The 20428-nt window shown below is 50.5% G+C and overlaps 3 protein-coding genes across 3 annotated transcripts; all 3 read right to left on the reverse strand.

Annotated features, from left to right (window-relative positions):
* Positions 1 to 3740: 3740 nt before the first annotated feature.
* On the reverse strand, positions 3741 to 4533 carry LOC124694779. The gene is made up of 2 exons (XM_047227729.1): positions 4044 to 4533; positions 3741 to 3757 (listed from the first exon to the last, which is right to left on the reverse strand). Exons 1-2 carry the CDS (start codon positions 4531 to 4533, stop codon positions 3741 to 3743), a joined length of 507 nt encoding a protein of 168 aa, XP_047083685.1.
* Positions 4534 to 8105: 3572 nt separating this feature from the next.
* On the reverse strand, positions 8106 to 10793 carry LOC124695929. Its single transcript, XM_047228730.1, has 2 exons — positions 9692 to 10793; positions 8106 to 8500 (listed from the first exon to the last, which is right to left on the reverse strand). Exons 1-2 carry the CDS (start codon positions 10791 to 10793, stop codon positions 8472 to 8474), a joined length of 1131 nt encoding a protein of 376 aa, XP_047084686.1. The 3' UTR covers positions 8106 to 8471.
* A 4459-nt stretch (positions 10794 to 15252) lies between these two features.
* Positions 15253 to 17757, reverse strand: LOC124695932. The gene is made up of 2 exons (XM_047228732.1): positions 16599 to 17757; positions 15253 to 15790 (listed from the first exon to the last, which is right to left on the reverse strand). Exons 1-2 carry the CDS (start codon positions 17743 to 17745, stop codon positions 15726 to 15728), a joined length of 1212 nt encoding a protein of 403 aa, XP_047084688.1. The 5' UTR covers positions 17746 to 17757; the 3' UTR covers positions 15253 to 15725.
* Positions 17758 to 20428: the final 2671 nt, after the last annotated feature.

Here is a 20428-nt window from a genome sequence, read left to right on the forward strand (position 1 = left end):
GTGCAAGTTTGGTAACAAACAATTTGTTTTAAATCATTGTAATAAAGATGTTGGCCTCGGTGTCAGACGAGGCAAACTATATATGTTATCTATGAATGATTATGTTTTGCATGTGAGTAATGTTTCAAATGTTGAGAAGAAATGGAAGGGTACTAGCACTTCTTCGAAATTGTGGCACTCGTCGTTTAGGCCATATTTCGAGGGGGAGAATGGAAAGACTTATTAAAAATGATGTACTCCTCCCATTAGACTTCTCCGATGCGGACAAATGTGTTGATTGCATCAAAGGTAAATATGCAAAAACAATTAAGAAAGGAGCGGTAAGAGCCACGAGTGTCCTCGAACTCATACATACTGACATATGCGGACCTCTTAATGTTAAGTCTATAGATGGTTTTGATTCGTTCATCACCTTCACGTGACGACTTTTCCCGTTATGGGTACATTTACCCTATACGTGATCGATCGGAAGCTTTGGACAAATTTAAAGTGTTCAAAGCCGAAGTTGAGAACCAACTGAATGCAAAAATTAAAGTTGTACGATCTGATCGCGGGGGAGAGTATTACGGTAGGCACGCTCCTTATGGGCAAATTCCAGGACCTTTTGCTAAGTTCCTAGCTGAGAATGGAATTGTTGCCCATTATTCAATGCCTGGTGAACCTCAACAAAATGGTGTGGCTGAGCGCCGCAATCGCACGCTTTTGGATATGGTGCGTAGCATGCTCGAGTCATGCAAGTTTGCCGGTAAGCCTATGGATGGAGGCATTGAAGACGGCTGCACATATTTTAAATATTGCTCCCACTAAGTCAGCACCGAACACACCTCACGAGATGTGGACGGGAAAGAAACCGAGCTTGAACTATTTACGTGTGTGGGGCTGTCCTGCTGAAGCTAGAATTTTCAATCCACAACTTAAGAAGTTAGACCCAAAAACGGTTAGTTGTTTCTTCGTCGGATACCCGCACAGGGAAAGGGATATCGTTTCTATTGCCCCGGTCATACCACTAAGTACGTGGAGACCCGGCAAGCGGTATTTTTTGAGGATAATGAAGTTAATGAAATAAGGAAGATCGATCTTGAGGAAAAGCGGGTGTGTGCTCCATCCCCGATTATCCAAAAGGTCGTTCTACCAATGCGAAGGAGAATCACTTCTAATGTTGAGACCGAACCTCACGGTTCCGGTCCTCAACCTCGATGGTGATCCCGAAACTAATGATAACGCAAATCCAGAAGGTGAAGAAAATCACCGGTCGGATAATGAAGAAGATCCTCATAATAATAATGCCCCTCCACCACCATCGCCTGTGAGAAGATCACATCGAGAAAGAAGAAAAGCCATCTCAGATGATTATATCACCTACATGAGTGAGGATGTAGATGATATAGGAAAGGTGGAGGATCCAACCTCATACAAGGAGGCCATTAAGAGTTTGAATTCGTCTAAGTGGCAAATCGCCATGGAAGACGAGTTGAAATCTATGAGCTCAAATGATGTTTGGGACCTAGTAGAAGTTCCTAATGACGCCAAAAGAGTAGGCTCCAAATGGATCTACAAAACTAAGTACGACCCCAAAGGGAACATCGAAAGGTTCAAAGCTAGACTTGTGGCAAAAGGTTTCACACGAGAGAGAAGGAATCGATTATAATGAGACTTTCTCTCCTGTGTCATCTAAAGATTCTTTTAGGATCGTCATGGCTCCGGTAGCTCATTTCGACCTAGAATTGCATCAAATGGACGTTAAGACGGCATTTCTAAATGGCGACCTTGATGAAGACGTGTACATGACTCAGCCGGAAGGTTTTGTTGTGGAAGGAAAGGAACATTTAGCATGTCGTCTGAAGAAATCCATATATGGCTTGAAGCAAGCTTCAAGACAGGTGGTACCTCAAGTTCGATAAGATTATTAGAACTTTTGGTTTTACTCGAAAATGTTAAGGACAAGTCTGCATTTATGTTAAGTTTAAGGGCAGTAGGTTCACAATATTAGTCCCGTATGTGGATGACATATTATTGGCTCGCAGTGATAAGGATATGCTTGCACGAGACCAAGAATTTTCTGTCTTCCAATTTTGATATGAAAGATCTCGGTGAAGCTTCATATGTCCTCGGCATTGAGATTCATCGAGATAGGTCTAAAGGTGTGTTGGGACTATCACAAAAGGCATACTTTGAGCGAGTACTAAAGAAATTCAATATGCATAAGTGCTCCGGCTCACCTGCCCCGAGTAGTCAAGGGCGATAAGTTTGGGACATTTCAATGTCCGAGGAACCAAATTGAAACTGATCAGATGAAGTCGGTTCCTTATGCTTCAGTTGTCGGAAGCATCATGTATGCACAAGTTTGTACACGCCCTGACTTGGCTTTTATAACCGGGATGCTTGGCAGATTCCAATCAAATCCAGGACTAGACCACTGGAAGGCCGCAAAGAAAGTCTTGCGTTATATGCAAGAGACAAAAGGGTACATGCTTACGTACAGAAGGTCTGATAACCTACAAGTTGTTGGTTATTCAGATTCTGATCATGCCGGTTGTGTGGATAGTAAGAAATCCACGTCAGGTTATGTATTCACACTTGCCGGAGGAGCTATATCGTGGAAAAGCTCCAAACAAACTATAGTTGCTTCATCTACGATGCAAGCAGAGTTTATAGCATGTTATGAGGCCACCGGGCAGGTCTGTATGGCTAAAGAATTTCATTCCCGGACTTAAAGTGGTTGACGGCATTTCAAAACCACTTCTATTGTACTTGCGATAATGAACCCGCAGTTTTCTATGCGAATAACAACAAGTCAAGTGATGCTGCCAAACACATTGACATTAAGTATCATGTTGTGATGCATAGGATCCAGGATCAAACAACTAAGGTTAAGCATATAAGTACGACTCGTATGCTTGCGGATCCGCTAACGAAAGGCTTACCACCCAGAATTTTTCGTGAGCATGTTGCCGGCATGGGATTACCGGAAGCCTTATGATTCCGGAATAAAGGGACCATAATAAGAACCACTCCCAATAAGTATTATGTTATCCATTTCAAGATAGGCTGGTATGCCATAAGTGTTGAGGTTCAATAGCATTTCATTGGTTGTTGTAACACCTCACTTTGGTTTATTATTCCTATGGAGAATGGGCAAATGATGTTAAACCTAACGATCAAGGGGGAGAATGTTGGTTGATCTGTCGAGTTCGACAGATCATTTTCGGTTAACGGAGAAAAGTCAAAACTTAACGTTAAAGGGATGGGCCCACTGGACCAACGTCCGGGCTTGATCCGTACGTGACCTGTTCTCGTATGTAACAAACGCACCCTGATCGGGGGTGCCAAAACCAACTCGATGGTTTTGGTCCCCTGTTACTGCTGTGCCATATAAAGGGGGAGTCCGGCGAGAGATCGATACCCAAGTTAACGATCTAAACATCTGCTTCCCCCACATCCCAAAACTCTACCGATCTAGAGTGGCCGAAGCAACGGGAAGACTGGAACCTCGCCGTGCTGTCCCAGGGCAGGTGCAGGTGGCGCCCGGAGGGGATCAGGGAGGATCTCCCGATCGTCATCGACCCCAAGTTCGTCATCAACACCGCCACACCAAGCCTGCCTCACGCAGGCGTCGATGGGATCGTCAGTGCCCAGTAATGCAACACATCTACTCTCTCTGTTTATGTTAACTAGGTGTTCTAGTTGCTACTTTTCGCGATCTTGTGCTGCAGCAGTCGTATTAGGTCTAACAGGACTGACTAGCGAAGCATATATCCTAGAGCAGCCAGCGAAACATACAGGACCAACTACACACTCGTTATCTACTTGAAACTCTACACCTGGCAAAGTTCATTGGTAAACTGCTTGGTTAATCCACATAAGCCAGATTCCACACAACTACTTGAAACTCTACATACAATTGTCTATCTAGTTATGCAGAGAAATGAAAATAAGAACTCTACATACTCATCAACATAGTCAAACTTCATGACTTCATGTTTAGTCTTGAAGACTTCATATGCATATTACAAAAATTAGTACGAGGCTGGTTAGTATAGTACCTCTAGTGTAGAAGCTCATGTAGGGCATGACTTTTCCGAAGATTGGCTTACTGTGTACGCTCTTGCTTTGGCCCGAACTGAGCTCAATTGTGTACACGCCATCCTGTGTACTTAGGAAGATGGCACCAACACCTTCCGCAAAACCGACCACCGACATTAAAAATAGGGCACGAGGGAGCACTGGTTTGAGCTCAATGACCCTGCGTCGTGCCCAATCTTTAGCTCCGCTGGGGCCAGCCTCCATTGACCGGAGGTAGAGTCTAGGCCACACAATAGTCCCAAACAGCAGCATTCCGTCGTGCACCCCCATGAGGTCAATGTCCGGCAGGTCCTCATCTTCAATCGGCAGATGAACCACCGATAGTTCTTGCTCACCGATGTTGTACTCCACAATACTTTCGCTACGCTCACACTGGAAATAAACCTTATCTCCCACAACAGCAATGTGGCCCGACTTCTTGATGGCATTCGGTTCCTCGATGGAGATCATGTCGCTCCACTTATGAGTCTCCGATGAGTAGACAGAGGCAAAGGTTGTGGTCTGTCCCTTGTCGCAGAACACGAGGGCCACGAGGAAAGGGCCGCCATGGCAGTAGAGGTGGTCACACCGGTCCTTGCCGCAGAGCACCGCAGCGTTCCACAGTACGCCCTCGTTGTCCCGGTCATGCCAGAAGATGTCGGAGCACTCATCGTTGACCTTGATTCTCCACTGGTCGTATGTGAGGAGGTCGCAGATAGCGAAGTCCCCGTCCCTTTTAGTTTTACTAGGGGTGTGGAAGAGGACGAGGCCGTGTCGGGAGTCGAGGGCGCGCCAATGCTGGCGCTCGTGGCCAGTGGCGGAGCCACACTAGAGCTGTGTAGTCTATTGACTACACAGTTTTTTAGGTGCATAGCTAGAAATTATGCAAAAAAAAAATAAAAAAATCATATAAATACATATGTTTGACTACACAGTTTTGAACTGACTACACAAGATTATTGTTCTGGCTTCGCCACTGCTCGTGGCACGCCGGTGTGCGGAAGGACGCGGTGGACACGAAGTCGGAGACAACGTACTCCTCGTGGCGTCTGTTCATCTGGAGTGTGTTGTGGAGGAAGCCGAGCATGGGCGGCGCCCCGTGGAACGCGCGGTCCTGGCGGGTGAAGACGACGTCGGAGAGGATGCTTTGCCAGGTCGTGCAGACGGCGGCGGCGCGGACGAGGCTCTTGGGGTCGTCCGCCGGGACGCGCAGGAAGATCTCGCGCATCGCGTCGTCTGCGAGCGCCGCCGGCGAGCCGGGGCAGGGCTCCGGCGGAGGCGGCAGGCTCATCGCAAGGAGGCGTCGCTGGAGTTGGAGTTTTGGTAGATGGATTTGGGGGCGAGTTGGCGTCCAGCGGTGGGAGCCGAGGAGGAGCGCCGCCGCGGCGTGTAGCTCACGACTCACGAGTGATTTTTTTTTTTTTTTTGAGTAATCGACCTGTGTATATCGATACTCCCCACCTATGGGCCATGAGAATAGAACGGGCTGGCTTGGGGCGGTACGAAGGAAGAGGCAGGCAGCCCGCGGGTTGGGCCACGAACGCTAAAGACCCCATTAAGCTTTGACCGTTCAGTGCCTTAGAGCATGTCTAACCCGTATTTTCTGCCCCTTAAAACGCGACTGTATTCATTTTTCATTGGCCGAAAACTCGTCCGAGCTAGCAGAACCCGTATCCCCACCCCGTAAAACAGATAGCTCGGACGAGTTGCCGACCCCTCAAAACAGGGTTTTAGACAACAATTTGCACAACAATTTACACAACAATTTCAGATCAAATATAGCACATCCAAAATATGTGATGCCTAATTTATAGTTTTTAACATCACAACGCGATCATAGCCAATGTTCAAGCCACGAAAGTTCCCAAATGTGATCAACCATCAACGAGTCCATCGCCAGCGGCAACTTCCCAAATGTGATCAACCATCAACGAGTCCATCGCCAGCGACGCCACCACTCGCCGGAGACTCACCTCGAGGAGTCGACGAACCAAGAGCACTTGCAGCATGAGCTTCACGCGCAACCTTCTTCCTCGCCATGATGTCCGCCTTGGTCTCCTTCCACCACGCCAGCTGATCCTCGTCCATGCCGTCGGTGCGCATCATCATGATTTCCCTCTCCTCGGCCAAGATCTCCTTCATGGCCTTGGATTCTTTGAGTGTGATCATCCTCAAGTCCAGCTCGGGCTTCACCTTGGCATCTTCCCGCCTTGCTTCCACCTTGGCAAGCTTCACCTCCTTCTTCTTCTCGGTAATGAGGAGCTTGGTCTCCAATGTCTTCATCGTCAATGCCTCTTTAGACTTCATGAGTTGATCCAACTTCTCCCGGAAGCTAGATGCTTCTCCTTCTACCTTCACCATATCCTTGGCTTTCTTGTTGCCCTCGGGCTTGCCGGCGTTTCTCGCAATCATGTCTTACGCTTCATCATCCATGGTGAGCAGGGCCTCCTTCTTGCACTTTGGTTCGATGTCCCTCAACTTCCACTTAGGAAGATGTTGAAGACATTGGATCCACTCCGGTGCACTCATCCATCCCCACCTTACTCCAAGCACGGACCAAGATCGCGTCTTCGATCTCGCTGTAGTTCGCCATGTGTGGCTTCGGCGTCGAGGAAGAACCGGCGGCAGCCGGATCAACCTCAACCACCTCCTCGTCATCCTCATCCTCCTCCTCGTCATCAATCTCTTCGACGTTGCTCTCCCCATCGAACGCATCGATGCCGGCGTCCAAGTCCACCGCGGATTCGTTGAGCATGTCCATGTACGATGTTGTGGACTCAACATCGAACACCTTGTCTACGTCCATGGAGGGTGGCGGCGGCGCGGGCGTCGCCGCAGACGGAACGGAGGGAGGAGGGGCCGTGGCCTTGGAAGACGGTGGAGGCGCGAGGCTGATGCGGCTGACTGCCTTTGTCTTCACCTTGGATTGCGGGGCACCCCTCGGCCCGGCCGCCTTCGTCTTCATCCTGCACCCCTTCTTGGCAGCCGGCGGGGCTGCGGCCGGCGGAGCTGCGGCCGCCGCAGGGGCTTCAAAGAATTGCTTCGGAAGCCTCTTCCTCTTCGACGGGATGGTGGCGGAGATCATTGCCGACACGTCGCCGGCGTTTGGCGGACCTCCGACGGGGACATCAACCACCGCGGCCGAAGGAGGTGCACCGCCGACGATCGGCGGCCCTTGCGGAGGATCCATGGCAGTGGGATCCGGCCGTGTCGTTGCCGGGAAGGGTGGGGCGGAGGAGATCGGGTGGCGGTGGCGGCGGTTGGGTTTTGCTGAAACCCTTCGCGCGCAGTGGAGGGGAGGATACTGGTTTGGCCCTCTATTCCCGCTCCCACCCCGCACAAGTAGGGGGCGAAGACCCGCCCCGTAATCGAAACCGGGAAAAATCGACGCGGGGGCCATTTTTATGGGGCCTGCTAGACGGTAGGGTAGAGCCCAACCCGTATTTCGACGGTTATTATACGGGTTTGGCCCTTTTAAGGGGTTTGTTAGACATGCTCTTAGGTATGGCAACTACGAAACAGAACGATAAGAGTCGAACTGATTCTGAAATGGCGATTAGAAGCATATAATTACCAATTGGTTCCACTTCAAACCCCTCTCTATAGCAGCCGTCAGACAAAGAAGCATCCAGGCACTCGACCATCTGAGTTGCATTTTCTCCTCCATCTTCAGCTTCAGTTGCCTTTCTTTTTGACATTTCAATCCAGGTTGTTTTACCAAAATGAATATATCAACAGTAGCGTTCTTGTTATTGCTAAGCCAGCGTACAGCAACATATTCAACATGTCCCCACCTCAATCTGAACAAACTCAGAAAGTACAGGCACCACAGCTTGGTCACAGGGCAATCAAATAAGAAGTTAGAAACACACCAAAAAAGCATATTCAAATGCATATTGTGATTAAGGAGCCACAGAAACACATGAAATTTGGTGGGGATTTTAGATTGCCACTAAATGTATTACTGCATAGAGAAATTTTACGTTGTAAATCCAGAAAAGTGTGTTTTAAAGCTGACAGCATCCACTCTCTTCAAACGTATAGAACAAGAGCAATTTGCACCAATTAAACCATCAACCGGTCATCAAAATTTCTCCCTGACAGACAGTTTTGAGTTGCACAAAATTCAGACTAACGAACTGAAGTTCTGGCACAAGAAAGTAGAACAAAAGCGCCTCCACCTTAACCACACTGTCCACAACAAGTAGATCAACATTTCTTCTGAATGACTGTTTTGTGCACCAAACGCAGACGAACAAACTCAAGTTAATAGAACAAAAGCGCATTCAGAGTAAACGGATTGTCCACCACAACCAGCAGCAGAAGACACCAAAGTTTGCTTCAAATTCTTCCTAGGCAGCAAAAGTAAACAGATCCATCGTCTTAGCACCAACAACTGTGAATGAAGCTTACTCCAAGGCCAGCAACTGCCCCCATGCTGCACCAACAACTGTGAATGAAGCTTACTCCAAGGTCAGCAACTGCCCCCATGCTGCACAATAAGAGACAAACCTTCATCAGATTATATGACGAGTAGGGGAGGAGCAAACTTTGCCCCGCAAAATCATTTCATTTTAGCTGTCCAAATCAGCCAAGCAATAGCAAGAAGTACCCACAGCACAACATGATTCGATCTGTTATATACAATATTAGAGGTCAACACAATGGAATCATCTCTTCATTTGGGCAGGCTCACGGGCAAGTGTCTAGTGCATACGTGGGACAAGATTATCCTATCCAATACTAGTACACCATAAGGAGGTTTGGGTGCCCGAGACCTCTTGACTCACAGCAAAGCTCTAATCACTTAATTGTTTTGCAAATTTCTCTACGAAATGTTAGGGCGTGAGAGGCAAAGTTTTGACTAGGTTAACCAACTCATAAGGCCTAATCAGCGCAACTTATATACTAGAGCAGCCAACGGAACATACAGCACCAACGAAATAAAGAACTTGCAAGAGATAGTTACCTTCTCGCTCATCTGCTAACAATTTGGATGACATTTAAAGAATGAAATTAGATAGAAAAGAAAATTGTAAATGGAAATCCTAAAATAAGGGAGGGGGCAATATACTGCTATATGTGATTGCCAAATCTGGGTCAATGACGACATATTGAAATAATATGCAAATATTTTGCAAAAGAATAATAAATCCCTAACCTCAAAGAACATATATTTAGAACACAAGAGAATAAACCATGTTTCATTTTGTATATAATTGGTATAATAACCACAAGACTGATATTCTAAGGATATTCAACTTCTCCGGCCAGCTGCCTACTTATGCCACCTAAGAACAATTCCAAACAGCTAGTACATGATTTTTTCCTCTGGTTAGTATCAACACAAGACCAAAGACAACATGGCTGGAAAATCACAAGACTACTCATAGTTTGCCTGCTGTCAACCAGATATGCAGCATAAACATCTGAATAATGTAACAATACAAAGGATGGGTTCCAAAATCTCTACAATCAAACAGAAAACCGGAAAAGACGAGTAGATCTGCATAGAAATATCTATCTACTCATGGAGATAGTGGGAACTGAAATAATAGTCAATGGTCTGTTTTAGAGTTCATGGATTCATCTACATGTTTGAAGTACAGATTACGAGCCTTGTTTGTACCTCCAGTGTAGAAGCTCATGTAGGGCATGACCTTTTCGAAACATATCTGGTGCACCTTCTCGCATTTGCCTGAATTGAGATCAATTGTGTACATCCCATTCCTTGTCCTCAGGAAGATGACACTAACACCTTCAGCAAAACCAACTGGCAAGACGTCGTCCGGCTTGTCCGAGACGGCATCAGGAGGGAGCAACGGTTCAAGCTCGATGACCCAGCGTCGCGCCCATCCTGCAGTTCCGCTGGGACCAGCCTCCATTGACCATAGGTAGAGTCTAGCATCCACCACGGACGCAAACAGCAGCATGCCGTCCTCCACCCCCATGAGTTCAATGTAGGGCTGGTTCTGGTCCTGGTCCTCAAACGGGGCATCAATCTCAGATAGTTGTTGCTCACCTATATTGTACTCCACGACACTGTCACTCTCCAAACAGGGGACATAGACCTTATTTCCCACAACAGCACTGTGCCCCCTGCCATTGATGTAATTTGGGTTCTGAACGGAGCTCATGTCGCTCCACTCACCAGTCTCTGATGAGTAGACGGTGGCGTGGGATACTGAACCATCCTCGACGGAGCCCACCAAGGCGATGCGGAAAGGGCCGCCATGGCAGTCGAGGTGGTCGCATCGATCCTTGGCGCAGAACACCGCGGCATTACAGTGTATGCTGGCGTACTTATACTTTGCCTCGTCGTGCTCCCACCACATGATGCTATAGCACTTGGGGTCGGCGTGAATTTCCCACTGGTCGCCGGCGACGAGGTCGCAGACAACGAACTGCGCGTCGAGTGTGGGGGTATAGAAGAGGACGAGGCCGTGCCGGGAATCGAGAACGCGCCAGTGCTGGCGGTCCTCACACGCCGGCGAGCGGAAGGACGCGGTGGAGACGAAGTGGGAGACCCAGTAGTCCCCATGGAACGGCCAGTCGTCGGTATAGCGTTCGTCGTAGAGGAATCCCAGCATGGGTGGCGCTCCATGGAGCGCGCGGTACTCGCTGGCGAAGGCCGGGTCGGAGAGGATGCCGCGCCAGCTCCTGCAGGCGGCGGCGGCGCGGACGAGGCCCCTGGGGTCGTCCGGCGGCAGGCGCAGGAAGATCTCGCGCATCAGGTCGTCGACCAGCGGCGCCGGCCTCGTCGCCATGGGGATTGGGGATTTTGGTCGAGGGATTTGGGTAGCATTCGGCAGTAAAGTGGAGCTGCGGCGTGGAGTTGGGTTTTGAGCCTTGAATGGACCCGTGTGAATGGGAATGGGCTGGGCTGGGCTGGGCTGCCTGCTGGGTTGTAAACTAGAACTGGAAATACTCCAGAATTCTTACTCCCAGTTGTAGTAGAAAGCATCTGACCGCTCAAAAAAAAAAAAAGTAGAAAGCATCTGATAAAAAAAAAAGTTGTAAAGACAACTTTCGACATACGCAACTCACGAGACTCCCCTCGCGTCGCCCTCCTCTGGCGGCCGGGGGAAAAACCTTGCCGCCGCCGCGTTAGAGCATCTCCACTCGTGCCCCCGTCGAGGCCCCCGGCGAGCGTTTTTTCCATCCGGACGGCGTAATTCGGTCCAGTCGCGCCCCCGGTTCCTCGTTTTCGTCCGGATTTGGCCCTTCATCCATCCGGCGAGCCCACGCCACCCCCGGCCCCCCGGGAAACGCTCGGGGACTCCGGACGAAACGAAAGCGCGCGAAACGTTCCCGCGCGTCTGGTGGCCCCAACTTGTCGGCGAGAGACACCGATCGTTGTCCTCATCACATCGTCTTCCGCGCGCTGTAAAAGCCTGCCGCCGGTCAGCATTCGCCGGACGCGTAGCTTCCACGCGGCGAGTTAATGCCGTCGCCTCGGTTTCATGCACGCCTACCGCTATTTATCGTCGAACTACCCCGGCTGCCCCGCATTCACCTCCTCGCTCGTCTTCCCCCAAATCATCCCCGAACTCGAAGGAAGCAGCAATGGCGAACGATGGTGCGGCCAACAACGGCTTCGGCCGCCGCTCTCTCCACCAATGGGAGGGGCGACTCCTGCACGCGGCGGGCTACCCTGCGCCGCCGGACTTCCGCGCGCCGGGAGGATGGAGGCTGAGCGCAGGCGGCGTGCCGATCCCGCCGCCGCCAACGGGTGGCGGCGCACTCGAGACGGCGATCGAGGAGGTGCTCGCCACTCTCAGTGACGAGCAGCGCGCGGATCCGCGCTTCTTCCCCGACAACCACGAAGCGTGGATCGCGTTCTTCCGGCGAAGGTACGAACGCGAACTCGCCGCTTACGACGGCCCTCCTCCTCCTCCGGCAAGGAACAACGCCGCCGGCCGCCGCCGATGGTGGAGCGCGCCCAACCGCACCCTCGAGAATGTGCTCGCGCACATCGAGGACGGGAACTCCCTGTCCCGGGGATGCCGCCGCCGGTGGCGGCTACCGTGTCGCGCCGGCACGGTAGTTCCTGGATACCGAGGAGGATGGCGCCGTCCTCCTCGTCGTCGGGATCGAGGTCGGCGTCTAGGTCCGGCGGGTCGACGCCGGCCACCGTCAAGAAGGAGTGGCCGTCTCCGGCCACCGTGAAGAAGGAGCCGGCGTCTCCACCGCCGACCAGAGGGCGCAGCAGCGGCGCGCTCGTCATCCGCGACCAGCCCTCCTCGCCGCAACGCAGGCAGAAGAGGAAGACGGCGAAGAATCAGGCCGCCGCGGCCGCCGCCAACCAGCTCGCCGAGGAGGAGGCGAAGCGCGCGGAGGACGCCGCGGTGGCGGAGGCGATCGCCGGGTCGGCTGAAGGACCTGGTGCCCGCCGACAACACCCTCCCCATCGACGCCGCGGCCGGAGTGGTCCGGGCGCGGCCCGGGAGCGCCAGGAGGCGGAGCAGCAGCGGCGGATGTTGGATCTGGGCGTCGCGCGCCAACTCGCCGCCCGCGCCGCCGCACCGCCGTCCTCCCGGAACGCCGCGCCCAGGGAGGTGATCAAGCTCGAGGAGAGCAGCGACGACGACATCTACCGGCCGTCGCCTCCACGCACCGGCGACGCTGGCCAGGGCACGAGCCGCTGGTACGAGGCGCGCCGCCCCGGGACGACGCCGGCTCCGGCGACGACGACGGCGGCGACTACACGACCTTCTACCGCCATTTCGGCATGTAGGAGGCCGCTTTTAGTTTTAGTATTAGTTTGCCAATCGCCGAATTCAAATATATGTACGAATTCGGCCTATTTTATGTACGAACTCGCCTCTATATGTTAAATATCATTAAATTTCTCTTATGTTTGAACGAATTCGCCTATTTTGTCTGAATTCGTCGTATTACGTTGCATCCATCCTGGGCTCGCGGCTGGGAAAATGGGCCTCCCCACGCCAAATCTTCCTCCAATCCGGACGAAAATTTCGCCGGATTAGGGCGTGGGGAGCCCAAACGAGTGGGGATGCTCTTAGGCCCCCAGCTCCTCCCTCCCTTGCCTCGCCGCCGCCGGAGGGGGGCCGGCGAAGCCGCGCGCTCCCCGAGGAAGGTGGCGGCGGGGCGCTTCTTCCCCTACCGCGTCCCTGGCGAGGAGGAGCTCGCTCGGGCGCGGCTCAGGGCAGCGGGCGCGGCGGCGTGCGGTGGGCTCGGCGGAGTGCTGCGGGCGTGGCTGCTTGAGGCGGGCGCGGCGACTCATCCTGCCGCCGGCGGCGCGTGGGACTTGGGCGGTCGAGGGCGGCCAGGCCAGATCTGGGCCGGGCGGGCCGGCTCGGGGCGCGGTTGGCCGTGGCAGCGCGGTGGCTGGCCGACGCGGGGCCCCTGCGGTGTGGCGTCGGGAGGCCGAGATGGTGGCGCAGGTGGTGGTTGGCGGCGCGGCGGCCGGCGCCATGGGCGGGCCCCGATCTGGGTCTGCTAGGGCCGTGCGGGCCACGGGCGCGGTGGCGGCGTGGTGCTGGCCTGGCCCTGGGCCGGGAGGGCTTCGCGGCGGCGGCCTTGGGTTGGCCACGATGTTGCTGCAAGAGGACCGCTTTGGCGGCGAGGTTGCTGCGGGACGTCCGCGGCGGGTCTGCTTGGCGTCGCGGTGAGCCGTGGATGCAGGCCGGGGCGGTGGCGCTCGATGGTGGTGGTGTGCCTAGAGGAGGAGCTGGGTGAGGAGCGCGACGGGACGGTGGCCCCGGAATCCTCGGCGGTGCGGCGGCTGCGGTGGCCGCGTGGGCGGCGCGGCGGCCGGATCTTGGAGCTCTTGTCTGCGGGCTTCGGCGTTCGTCTTCGAGCTCGGCGTTGGTGTTGGTCGGCGTCCCCTCTATGTGGCGTTCCGGCGGTGCCCGCGGTGCTCTTCGACGGTGCTCCGTTGGCTACAGGCGCGTTGCTCCGGGGGTCGCGATATGGCGGATGCAGGTGGTGGTCTGTGCCGGTCCTTGTTGGGCGGGTGCGAGTTTTTGAGACTCTTGCTCGGGCGAAAGCTTTGTCTTGGCGGCCGGCCAGGACCGACGACGGTGACGCCCGTGGGCGCCACATCCTTTTTGAAGGCGTCGTCGAAGTGGGTGTCTCATGATCTCCGCCCGGGCTCTCCGGGGGAAACCCTAGATTTCTCGCGGGATCGGGCGTGGGCGGTTGTGTCGCTTTGCCTCTTGGGGCCTCGCTTTGGATGTCCACCGGACAGAGGGGCTTGTGCAGTGTTTTGGTGGTTCGGTGGAGGCGGGTTCGTCTTCGGCCAGGCGGGGCGCGGCCTTGGGGCCGGCGTGGTAGTTGGAGCGGTGGCTCCGGTCTTTCGCCTCCGCCTGTTGCATTGAGGTGTGGTGTCGACCTGGTTGGTCGTCGACCCGTGTGGAGCGCAGCCTCGGGGCTGGTGTGTGGTGTCGTGTTGTACGGTTTTTCGGCCAGTTTCCTCATAAACTGGCCAACTCTTTTCTCCTATATCAATGAAAGGCAAAACTTTTGCCCCGTTTCAAAAAAAAAAAGTTGTAGTAGAAAGCAAGAAATGGTTAAAAAAACGATGAAGCCAGAAATGGTAGAAAATGGTAAGCGAAACTAGTTTTAAATCCAGGATAATCAATGGATTTCTCCAAATTCTCGCTCCAGTCAAGACAAAAGATCTTAACGAATGTAGTAAGTCAAACAAGAAACTGTTGTTTCTTAGTCAACTCCTGAGAGCCTGGGTGTGCACAATTTTCTTATTCATCTAGCGACTACGAAACCAAAGTTGCATTTTCTCCTTCATCTTCAGGTGCAGCGGCACCATGTGTTCGTCCAGAGCGGCCATCCTTTTGCCCTGGCATAGCGACCTTCACCTCCTGATGCAGTTCTTGCCACTAGACCTGCATTCCAATACAGGTTTTTTTTTTTGGAACGTCGGAGGCAAAAGATTTGCCTCCATTCATTAATTAAGTAGAAGAGTCTTGACAAAACAAGACCAACAACAAGTCAACAAAGCAACAAAGAGAAAAACGAAAAAAAAAGGTTCCGAAGGGGATTACTCTCCCATCATTACAAAACTATAATGCTTTGCCCCGCGGCAGTCCAAAATTTTACCAAAGTGAAGCTACGTTTTTCTTTTGTGGGTAAAGTGAAGGTACGTTATATCCAGCGAGTTCCAAGAAACAGCTGCACAAAGCATAGTATTAACAATGATGTTTATAATCCGTTCCCAAATCAATATGAATTAATTCAGAAAGTTCAGGCCACCACATCTTGGCCGCAGGGCATTCAGAGAACAACAGACTCGGGCTCAGCACCAAAATTGTGCTATGTGCCTTGCAACATTGCCTCTAGTGAGAACCCTATTGTGACCAGGAACATTGTACATTATATACTCCAGAAGAGTGCAGTTTCCAGACAAGAGCAACCACTATATCAGCAAAAGGATATAGTAGCAATGTGCACCAATTCGTGCCACAAAAACATCAATCTTCAGAATTTCCGCCAAAAGAAAGTTTGAGTTGCACCCAACCTAGACGAACAAACTCAAGTTCTTGCACAAGCACAGGTAGAACAAAGCTCATACACCTTAGCCAGTCTGTTCACCACAAGCAGCAACAGAAGACACCACAGTTCGCTTCAAATTCTTCCTGGGCAGCAGAAGTAAACAGATCCATCGTCTTGACGCCATTTGATTATATCGTAGTAGCACCAACAACTGCGCGCGAAACTTGGTGTGAGGTCGGCAACCGCCCCCATGCTGCACCATAAGATAAAACAAACTTCGTAAGATGGTGGGATGGGCAGGAGAGTAGCACACTCTTCCCCTCAAAATCATTTCGTTTCTAGCTGTCTGAATGAACCAAAAAATAAAAGGAAGTATCCACAACAGAACATGATTCAATCTGGAACTAGAATGCTGGAAGTACACAACACTGAAATCATCTCTTTCATTTGGGCAAGTTCGCAGGCAAGTATCTAGTGCATGACTGGGACTAGGTTATCCTATCCAAAACACCACAAGAAGGTTTTGGTGCTCTATACCCGCTTGGCTCAGATCAAAGCTCTGATCATTTAATTGTTTTGCAAACTGCACTAGGTAATGTGAGGGCCTGATCAGCAAAGCTTTGACTAGGTTAACCAACTTGTATGGCCTAATCAGTGCAGGATATATACTAGAGCAGCCAAATAAAGACACAGCACCAACTACACATTTACCATGACGTTCTTTGATCAGCTGCCTACTTAATCTGCGTAAGACCGGGTTCCACACGGAAAAATCATTACTTAATCCACCCAAGGAAACATGGCAGGAAAAATCAAGGACTACCTCATAGTTTCGTACAGTCAACCAGATCTGCAGCAAAACTCAATATCCGAATAATATAACAGTAAAAGGGATGGGTTCCTACATCTCTACGATCAAACTGAAAATCAAAAAAAACAAGCAAACATGCATATAAATATGTACTCATCGACATATTGGGAGCTGAAATAGTAGTCAATGGCGTGTTCAGTGTTCATGATTCCATTACATGTATGAAAAACAATACAGGGCTAGTTTGTACCTCCAGTATAGAAGCTCATGTAGGGCATGACCTTTTCGAAATAATAACCATAAATCCTGTCGTGCACCTTCTTGTGTTCGCCTGAATTGAGATCAATTGTGTACAACCCATGTGTTGCTGTACTCAGGAAGATGACATTAATACCTTCAGCAAAACCAACTACCGACATGTACTTGTCCAAGAGGACATCACGAGGGAGCAACGGTTCGAGCTCGATGATCCTCTGTCGCGCCCATCCCACAGCTCCGCTGGGACCAATCTTCATTGACGATAGGTAGAGTCTAGGCTGCACCACAAACGCAAACAGCAGCATGCCGTCCTCCACTCCCATGAGGTATCCACCATGGTTTGTGTCCGGGGAATCAATCACAGATAGTTTTTGCTCATCCATGTTGTACTCGACGACACTGTCACTCTCCACACAGGGGACATAGACCTTATTTCCCACAACAGCACTGTGCCCCGACCAGGGGCCTAGGATGAAATCCAGGGTCTGAACCTCGATCATGTCGCTCCACTCACCAGTCTCTGATGAGTAGACGGTGGCGTGGGCTACTAATTCACTCTCCTCGGAGCCCACCAAGGCGATGCGGAAAGGGCCGCCATGGCAGTGGAGGTGGTCGCATCGGTCCTTGGCGCAGAACACCGCGGCATTACAGCGTATGCGCTCGAGTTCCTCGTCCTCTTCATCCCACTCCCACCACATGATGTCGGCGCACTTGGGGCTGGCGTGAATTTCCCACTGGTTGCCGGTGACGAGGTCGCAGACAACGAAGTCCGCTTTCATTCGAGGGGTGTAGAAGAGGACGAGGCCGTGCCGGGAGTCGAGTAAGTGCCAGTAGGGGCGAGCCTGACACGCCGGTGGCGGCGGGCGGAAGGTCGCGGTGGAGACGAAGTGGGAGACCCAGTACGCGTCGTCGAACTCTCTGCGAGGGTAGTGGAGTTCCTCGAAGAGGAAGCCCAGCATGGGCGGCGCCCCATGGCGCTTGCGGTACTCGCGGGCGAACTCGGCGTCGCGGATGATGCCGCGCCAGCTCCTGCAGCCGGCGGCGGCGCGGACGAGGGCCCTGGGGTCGTGCGGCGGCACGCGCAGGAAGATCTCGCGCATGAGGTCGTCGACCAGCGGAGGAGGAGGTCTCATCGCCATGGGGGATTTTGGGGATTTTGGTCGAGGGATTTGGACAGCATTCGGCGGTGGAAGTCGAGCAGGGATTGTGGGGTTTTTATTTTCATTTACCCTTTTTTCGATGCTTTTCCCTTTTTTTAGGGTGAGATCTTTTTCCCTTTTTTTTTTAGGAAGAGAGACGCTGCAATAATGGACTGGGCTGGGCTATTGCCTCTTGCGTATGGGATCGAGGAGAAAAATTGAAATGATACCAAAACAAAACTAGGAATGGTTAGAAAATGCTAATAGAAAAATACGACTGTAGAAATGATTGTGCTAAATGGAAAACCAGATATTTTAAATCAATCACGGATTTCCCAATATGACAAAATGTTTTACTCTAGTAAGAGCATCTCCAACATATGCATAATAATTAAGGTTTAAAATAGCGCGTTATTTCTCCGCTAAATTTTACTCCCTCCGTCCCGTTTTAATTAACTTGGGGGAGAAAAAACGCTTCAGAAATTGATTTTTACATTCCCGTCCTATACAGTTTTAAATTTTAAAACAGACTCCCTAGATCTAGATCAATTCCACCAGCTCGCCAATCGAGCCATGGATCCAGCTGGGATCGATCGAGGGAAACGGAGGCGTATGAATAGCAGCAGGGATCATCGTCGTCCAACGAATACTGGGCCAACGAGATCGTCGTCGGCTAGGCAACGGAGGAGGTGGTCAGCGTCACCGCCAGGCGCGCGGAGGCGGGCGGCTACTCGATCGGCTGCGCCATTCTGTGACTCGCCATGGGCTGCCCTCCCGCTCCCGGCAAGGGCGTCAACGGGAGCCTGGTCGACGGGAGGCGCTCCTATGATCGGGAGCTGGATCGCTTCGAGGACAGCCTGTGAGTACATTGACATGTGATTCCGGATGATCCCTGCGGATGCGGAGCGGAGCGGTTGGGCTAGGTCTGATTCGTGATGACGAGGACGTGCGGGTAGGCAGTAAGAAATGATAGGGGTTTTTTGCAAACTGTTAAGTTAATTAAAACGGGACGGAGGGAGTAGTAATTTTGCTTGCATGGCGCTATTTGGGAAATAGCATGATATATCGCCCTAAAATTTTATAGCGTTAGCGCGCTATTTTTTCAAGCTAAGTTGCTTTCAATTTTTTGTGGTGATGAACTGTAATATGTTAGTTCCTCTTCTGAATCAGAAGATAATATCACTAATATTGATGATTCTTAATAAACAATTTATACTATGTTGTTACCTTGTGGAATGCTGATGTTAGCCTTCTGAAAAATTGGAGATCTATCTTTTGTATGTAGTTATGTATGTATGATTCGGTCATTTTGATTATATATCTAACCTTTCTAGCGAAATTCTTTATTTTTAGGCCATGTTTAGTAAATTTTTAAATGCTATTTGAAATATAGCACGCTAAGTTTGAAGGAAGCTGCCGCTATTTCATTTAGCACGCAATTTTAAATCTTGCTAATAATCAAGGAAAAAGTACGGTGCTAAATGAAATAGGGTGACCCTTCTCCAAACGCAATGCAAGTTATAGCGTGCTATTCAAAATAGGGTTTCGTAAAAATAGAAAAATGACATGTATAACATATATATGAAGAATTTCAACAGCTAAAAAGTTATCCAGAGTAATACATGCATAACTAATTAACCAATTTCGACTTGATCGTATCAACACATTTTTCCTCCCTCTCATGGCAGCAAAAGATGCAGGATGAAGACAAGAACTACATAACTGAACTGAACTAAGAAATACAGAGCTGAACTGAACTAAGAACAATAGAGCTAAACCATGGTGTCTACGGCTACCACTACTTAACTACCTTCCGGTGCTGGTTAAGTTGGAGGAGAACCTGTAAGGATTGTGGGGTTTTTATTTTCATTTACCCTTTTTTCGATGCTTTTCCTTTTTTTAGGGTGAGATGTTTTTCCCTCTTTTTTTTAGGAAGAGAGACGCTGCGAGAGTTTGATGGGAGAATGGACTGGGCTGGGCTATTGCCTCTTGCGTATGAGATCGAGGAGAAGTTGATGCTAGGGAGTAGAAAAATACGACTGTAAAAATGATTGCTAAATGGAAATTGAATCGGGTACAGGCCCTTGGCAGCATTTTATGAATACAAAATACTTGAAAGATACTGGCATTTTTTATTCATGGAAAAAACCTGGTGACTCTCCCTTATAGACAGATATGAAGAAGGTTAAAAATCTTTATCTAAGTGGCAGGAGGATTCAGGTAGGGGATGGGAAATTGACAAGTTTCTGGTATGATGATTGGTGTGGTCTTAACCAAGGTTTAAAATAGCACGTTGTTTCTCCGCTAATAGTGCACTATAGCATATCTAGAGGGTCCATGCTAAATTTTAGTAATTGTGCTCGATGTGGCGCTATTTACAAATAGCATGTTATATCGCGCATAGCGCTATTTTTTCGAGTTGCTTTCACTTTTTTGTGGTGATGAAGTGCAATCTGTTGGTTCCACTTCTAAATCAGAAGATAATATCCCTAATGCTAATAATTTTTAATAAATAATTTATACCGTGTTGTTGCCCTGTGACATGCTGATGTTATCCTTCTAAAATATTTGTGATCTATTTTTATGTGTGGTTATGTATGTATGATTCAGTCAGTATTGGACTATATATCCATTCGTTCTAGTAAAATTATTTATTTTTAGACTATATTTAGTATTATTTTGA

Source organism: Lolium rigidum, chromosome 3 (assembly GCF_022539505.1).
Source record: "Lolium rigidum isolate FL_2022 chromosome 3, APGP_CSIRO_Lrig_0.1, whole genome shotgun sequence".
Classification (NCBI taxonomy): Eukaryota; Viridiplantae; Streptophyta; class Magnoliopsida; order Poales; family Poaceae; genus Lolium; species Lolium rigidum.